The sequence below is a fragment of the Arachis duranensis genome, chromosome 4 (genome assembly GCF_000817695.3).
Source record: "Arachis duranensis cultivar V14167 chromosome 4, aradu.V14167.gnm2.J7QH, whole genome shotgun sequence".
In the NCBI taxonomy this organism is placed as follows: Eukaryota; Viridiplantae; Streptophyta; class Magnoliopsida; order Fabales; family Fabaceae; genus Arachis; species Arachis duranensis.
In genome coordinates this window covers 2,726,308-2,733,803 of record NC_029775.3, presented here as the reverse complement: position 1 = coordinate 2,733,803, position 7,496 = coordinate 2,726,308, and the positions used below count along the sequence as shown (strand labels likewise).

At 31.4% G+C, this 7,496-nt stretch overlaps 1 protein-coding gene across 1 annotated transcript in view; it reads right to left on the bottom strand.

Annotated features, from left to right (window-relative positions):
* LOC107482761 (transmembrane 9 superfamily member 1) overlaps window positions 1–3,496 on the bottom strand; it is a gene marked incomplete in the record, with an annotated part of 6,296 nt that extends 2,800 nt beyond the window's left edge. The window contains 9 exon segments of the mRNA XM_016103329.3: window positions 105–199; window positions 433–599; window positions 710–844; window positions 1,018–1,170; window positions 1,264–1,361; window positions 1,456–1,473; window positions 1,749–1,853; window positions 1,935–2,127; window positions 3,302–3,496. Of these exon segments, the coding sequence (XP_015958815.1) occupies window positions 105–199; window positions 433–599; window positions 710–844; window positions 1,018–1,170; window positions 1,264–1,361; window positions 1,456–1,473; window positions 1,749–1,853; window positions 1,935–2,127; window positions 3,302–3,379 (1,042 nt within the window).
* Between the last annotated feature and the right edge of the window lie 4,000 nt (window positions 3,497–7,496).

The window sequence follows — 7,496 nt, the reverse complement described above, 5'->3', positions numbered from 1 at the left end:
ATTGAGAGAGAGAGAGAGAGAGAGAGAGAGAGAGAGAGAGAGAGAGAGAGAGAGTGTAATCTAAACAAATACAAGATAAAGCAACATCCAATGCAAATGTTTACCCCCATTGCGTGAGTACATCCCTCCGCTCACATAACCAGAGATGAATGATGTGAGAGCATAACACACAATAAAGGTTGTGACAATTGCTCCTCGCCTGCAAATTAGATAAATTTAAACATAATAAAGGGGAGAGAAAAAGATCAGGGGGAAAAAAAGGAACCAATAGAAAAACTAGAATAAATTACTTAATCATAGATGAGATTGAGACTTGTAAGAGAAATTGCCATGTGAATATTGCATTAATTGTATAGTTTATACAATGACACTAACAGTAATGTATTAATATCCATAACAACATTCCAGTCAGGTTTAACATTATGTGCTTACCCGACATACAACATTCCAACAATAGCCAACAAGATGACAAGAAGAACCAGTAATGCTAACTGAGCACCTGTACCAACAACAGCTGACAGAATCACCAAATTGCGAGGAGGCCGAAAAACATCACCATGCACAAGTTTCCAGCCAGATTCTTCACTAACATCTCTTTCCTGGTATTTGAGTGTCACCAAAGATTGAATTAGAACCATAATGGCTTTATCTCGTAAGAAAGGACATATATTCCGTAAATTACTACAAAATAACTTAAAGAAAGCCTTACCAGAGTTTCCAAATCATCATCTTCCCGGGCATATTTTGCATAGTCATTTCTCAAAGTTCGCATTAATATCATTGAGACCAATCCAGTAAGAAAGATGACCATCATAAAAGAGTTAAAAATGGAGAACCAGTGGATCTACAAAAATGTCCAAGAGGATAATTCTCTCAGTTATGTGTCCAGGATAGGATCTACGTGAGTTTGCACGTAGCAAGTAACCAACAATATACACCACTTTCAATTTAAATTCTAAAAAAAAGAAATAAAAAAAATTAAAAAAATAAAAAACGAAACTGGCACCATTTATTAACCTGATGCTCAAAGAATGGATAGTCCAAGTAGACATCAAATCGGCGTGCAAAAGTGACATTCGTAGGAATCCATGTGACAGCATATGTCATGTCCAAAGGTCTTCCTACTTCCAAAGGTTTTGGGTTGTCCTGAGTGAGATTCACATGAATGATCTGCAAGAGAATGTAAATAATGGACCTAAGCATGGCATTTTATGTACCCCAATATATATATGAGATAGAGAAGATCTTTAAATCACTTCTGACCTGATCATTGTTGAATTTAACAATGATGTTCTTGTGTGTGTACAGGACATGCTTGCCATTATCACTGTTCTTATCAGGATGTAGCTCACCAACATATCCTTAAACATGAACAAAATACCTTTGATAATGATCACAAATGAAACGCAAAGTCATCAAATAAATATAAAGAAGCAGAAGCAGCTGTAGGCATACCCCATAATGGTAGGTCATCTGAACTCGTGTTTTTCCCATTGAAGATCAACCATTATAGAAACCAAGGAAAGAAACAGCGTCAAATGTAAGTTATACACCAAACAATCAAGATAAAATAAAGCAAAAAATCGGTGTTTTCTGATTGTTTCAGTCATGCAACTGTTTTCTATTATTGCTATGCCACTATTATTATTCAATGTCAAGCAAAAGCCAAAGACCCACAAAATAAAATGCTTTCAAAATTTCTTGACTATCATAAAGTATAGGCATTGTATCAATACTGCACAACATACCCATGAAGAATTCAAACCAGTAACTGTTCTCTATTGCATCCTTAAACTGTTTAACTTTCCCCTCATCGAGATCCAGACGACAAAAGGTGGTTTTCTCCAAATTTCCTGGGGAAAAACAAAATAACGTCAGTTTTGTCCACTGATAGGTCTTCCATGAAACATCTAGGACAAGAGAAGACAGCATACTTCGGAACTTTATCTCAATTTGGCTATCAATAAGTTCATTGCCACCAAGGACCTCACCAAGACCACCCCATTTATGGGCAGGTTGACCAGGTGGTCGGCAAAATGGGAGGCTGTAATAGTTGTATGTTTCTTGTGGATTATTATAAGGACCAACTTTGTTCACCCAAAGGGTAACTGGGTCATCTTGGTTATACTGCAATTAAATGAAAATACACAATTTAAATCAGAAACCATGGGTGACAAAAAGATATAAATGAAAGATATGCATTAGATCTTTAGCACTGGCTCAGGCAGACTGATTCTTTGATAAAGATGTCAGAAAATCATTTACAACTGCCTAAGGACATTCAAAAGTAAATTGAGGAAATTAAATAAGAACATCCATGTAACAAATACCACTTATGTGTAACATTGATTGAATTATGATATTAGTCCAATACAAGCACAAGCCCTTTCCATTTAATGTTTAGTCCAAAATCAGCAAGTTTCAATGAAAAGGTAGACTCTCACGCCAACCCTTCAAATATCAGAGAAGAGCAGAAACTCTTATTTATTTTCATTTTATTATTTTTCCCCCTCAAACTGCAGTTTAGGGAGTAGATAAAAAATCTTACTGTTCACAAAACTAAAATGATTCGCCAATAGGCAGCCTAAACAGAGGAGTGACTACTAATAAATTGGTAGGTTGAAATTATCTCTGAGAGCTAAAAATAAGTATTACGTTCTATAGCGAGTGCCAAGTTATACATCCTGGTATCTACATCCATCCATGGATTCCTATTTCAAAGTCGTAAGAATGACAATTGTCGCATAAAAAGAACAAAACAATTGGCATACTTAAAGTAAACAAACCAGATAATCACACTATAGAGTATAGACATTTCACATTAATGAAAGCGAGAGTAAATCATAAGTGAATGCCAACCCCCTAGTTTGGAATAGCTGCATCATAACTTACAACTGAATCACACTGTTTCATATGTAGTTTACTCAAGGTTCTCCATTTTAGCTTATCCGAAGAAGTCCAATCTAAAGATCATAGTCCTTTCAAACAAAACTAGCCTAAGCTAATATCATGATACATCAGGATGAAATTGAAACAGAAGTTCATAGCCACATAAGCATCTACATTGCACATAGTCCTGAACGATTAAAAGCGCATAACGAAGACGAGGGAGCAAAGCGCATGAGATCTAAGGCCACAAAAATTCCAACAATCTAAAGCATAAACTAAGAGGAAACTAAGAGAACCCTATGCAAAATGGAGAGTTATAGATCCACAGCAAGGAAACAGATCTTATTACGAAATTTGAGCCAAAAAAAATAAAAGATCGGACAGTAGAGTCAGGAAATGAGGGAGAGGTTACCTTGTGATCTGACTCGGAAGCGAAGACGGCAGAGAGGAAGAGAAAGAGGAGGAAGAGGAGCGAGAATTTGAAGGACATGGCGGTCGCCGGCGACGGCAGGATCTCGAACCTTGAAGAGCAGAGAGAGAGAGAGAGAGAGAGAGAGAAGCAGACCACAACACCGTCCAATATTTCAGACTATAACTCTCTCTCGAAGCTTAAATTTTATTTAAGAATTTATTATTAGTTAATAAATTATATACACAAAAAAATTAAATTTTAAATATTTATTTAAATAAATTAATAAATTAATTATTAGATCAATTCAACTTAATTATTAAATTATTATTTATACCAATGTTGTCAATAACAAAAATAAATATAATATTTTTAACTAAAATGTAAATCACATTTCTTCGTTTTCGAATATGGCAATATAGAATGTTATATATTTGAATTGGAGAACCAAATTACTTTATTTAGCATATTGAAGTGATGTATTTGGTGGTTAATAACTTAATATATCAAAATTATATGTGCATGGAAAGTAGACGACATTTTCAGTTAAGGGAACTCTTTAATATATATTTTTTTAATGTACAAATAATACAAAGATCTAAAGAAAAAGTTGTAAATTTGGCGTATGTTCCTGAACCGTAAGACTTATTTTATTTGTGCATTTGCTTAAATTTTAATAAAGATTTTTTTTTATGAAATTTATACTTTGTCAAATTTAAATTATGCCAAACTATAAACTATGATGAATTACAAAAGATGTGTTATATAATTACATAAGTGCCTTGAAATAAAATTTAAATCAACACACTGTTTCTTTCTTTATTTTTTATTTGTAAATCATCGTAGTCATTAACTCATTTTTTACATCAACATCATTTTTATGTCTATCTTTTTTTTCTGTCATTTTTTTCTCTCTTTGACCCTCTTATTCTTTTATAGTTTAGACGACTTCTATTTTATTTGTAGCTATTACTGATATCGTTTTTGCAACACTACTGAGTATGAAAGTATTTATAGAAGTTACGGTTTTGGAGTGCTCAATATCGAAAATAAAATTATTTTAGATTTTTTTTATTTTTGATTTTCTCATCGTAAATACATATTTAAAAAAAAAAGACGAACTTCTTATAACATATAAGAGTGGCATCACAAGTTTTCAAATCGACTTTTTCTTGTTGAAGAGAGTTGACTGAAAATTTTGCATTAATTGTAAAATTATTGCGAGAGAGAGTTTAACAATACAACATAGAATGCTTGTCATAGATTTTTGAATCGAACAAAAGTTGAGGAAAAGACATCATACGAAGAACCCAAGAACGATATCATGGCGGATGAAAGATGAGGAACAAAGAAACTTCCTAATACGGGTAGAAAAAGAGGCAAAGTGGGATGGGAACAGAAGCGCGGAGGAGATGTGGAGAGAGATGACAGAAGTTATTAAAAGAACAGCAAAAGAAAGTTTTAGTGAATTTAGAGGGATAGGACCAATAGACAAGGAGTCCTAGTGGTGGATGAGTGGTTATATGCGATTAGATAGAATAATGAATGAAGATATAAGAGAGAGAGTTGGAGTAGCATCAATTGTGGAAAAGATGGTAGAATCACGTCTCAAGTGATTCGAACATATGAGAAGAAGATCGATAGAACACCCAATAAAAAAGGTGGATGAGATGGAAGATGGATAAGGGATAAAAGGCAAAGAGATATCTAGGAAGACCATCCACAAGGTGGTAAAATGAAATCTACATATAAACAGTCACTTTATAGACATGATACATGATAAAACTCAATAACGTTATTTGATTCATATAGTCAATCCCACCTAATGAATTAAAGCTTTGTTGTTGTTGTATTAAGATATTTCAGTTGTCCAAATTTGTTCTTGCTGTGAATTCAATAACAATTCAAAAAGGTTGATCTATACAGACTTGATAGATAGTAATATCACACCCTTCTAAAAGAAACTATACATGAGATTTTCATGTCATACCATTTTGTCCCAAAAAAAAAATCTCTTTAGTTTGACAAATAAATCATTGAACCAAAATTTTCTATTTTAGCATTTTAATTTTCAGCAAATTTAGAAATAAAATAGTGATGATTGTAGAAAGTATGATGGTAGTAGTAACTCTAATAGAAAAATGGTGGTAATAATTTAGAGATAAAATTAATTTTTGAATTAAATTATTATGCCTTCTACATCATAACCGAATATGTTACAAATTTTGTATATTTTTATGTTTCTTTTTTTTTGTTTTGTATATTAATATATGTATCATTGTGTCAAAACAACACTAACCAAACACTCCTTTAATCTCTCTTTTCAATTGGTGTAATTGATTACAAACTCGCCATTTAGTACTTAGAAAAAAATTTATATTATTAACATGACATGCTGTAATATAATGCAATTTAAAGTCATTAATTTCCCTTTCTTTACGCAAAGTAGTAAGTAGTAACACATTTTTTATGAGCTTATTATTATTAGCTTTAGCTAAGAAGGATTTGAAGCTGTGGCAAACTGGCAAATGGCGATGGAGAGCCACGGATAAAGTACCAACATTTAATCATTTCTCAATTAGAAAGTTAATCCTTAATTATTAATATTAATATTAGAAATAGCAGCCCAGCACGACATACACATTAGGCTGCGTTTGTTTCTGAGAACAAGACAGGACAAGACATTGAGAACAGGACAGGACAAGACACTGATGGACAGAGACACAAATTTTTGTGTTCTTGTATTCTGTTTGGTGATAAACTAGAACAAATTATGAGAATCTAATTTATTCTCATCTTTTTCATTCAAAAAATTTGAGATGAAAAATATAATAATAAAAAAATACAATTATGAAAAATTAACAAAAATAATGAAAAAAAGAATGAAAAATAAGTTGTGTCCCTTGTTAGTGTCTCTGTGTCCTTCCTGTCAGGATGGACACAAAATACACTAATTCAGTGTCTCTGGACACACTGTCTCTGTCCATGTCTCCTCTGTCAAACATGATTTTGTGTCTTTGTGTCCACGTCTCAGTGTCCTATCTCTGTAAACAAACGCAGCCTAATAGTCCCGTCCAAGAAAAAAAAAACAAGACAAAAAAAAGAACTAACAAAAGCGAATCCGACCAAAAAGAAAGGTACCAAAACCCAAACAAAAAGCTTGTACTGCTTGAACTTGAATGCTAATTTAGTTTAGTTTCCTATTTTGTTTCGACCTTAGGGCCTGAAAAAAAAACGATGAGAATGCCTCTTTTAGGCTTTTATCTCCCATCAAAAATCAAGGTAAATTAATCAAGTTGGGTTGGTCTATTGATTAGCTCACTAATTTACTTAAGCAAGTGTCGAGGTTTGAATTTCACTTTGTGCATGCAATAATTCATTGACAAGCCACAAACCCTTCAATGGAGCTCAATACCGTGACGGATTAGTCATTGACCTGCCGGGTTAGGAAATACCGTAAAAAACCAAAATAAAGATATTGGTTTTTATTTTTTTATTTTTTATAAAAACTATTTTTTTTAAATATATTATATTTAACTAGTATCCTTAACACGCTAATAATATATATAGAAAACGTGGGTTTATTTGTATTTTTGTGATTTTCTCATTCACTATTATTGCCACTAATAAAGATGGCTGACCATATTATACACATTTAGTTAAAAATAATATATTTCAAATGAGATTTTAGGTCTGAATTTACTTTTAAAAAAATTAATATTTTTAATGAATTTTTAAATATTAAAAATACTTTTCTGTTTTTTCTTTTTTTTTTCTAAAACTAAGATATTGTTAATTTTTTAAAGAATAAATAATTTCTTTTTTAATAAAATACTTTTCTTAAAAATATATACAAACGTATTTAAAATTTAATAAAAATATATTATTTTTGATTTTTTTTCATTCAAATAAAACAATTCAAATCAATATTTTAGATAAAGTGAACTATAATGAAACCACTTAATAATGGTGAAAGAAAGTAAAATAATAAAATTACATCCTATTCGAATTACTTTTTTTCAAAATATCTTTTAATTTAATAAGTTAAAAAACTAATTGTGGTAACTAATCAATAAATTGTTATATATACACAATAAAATTTGAACATCTAATATTTATTTAAATAGAGACAAACTTAAGTTACTTGTCATATTTAAATGAGTTAATATTATTGAACGGATCAATTTTTTTAAAATTA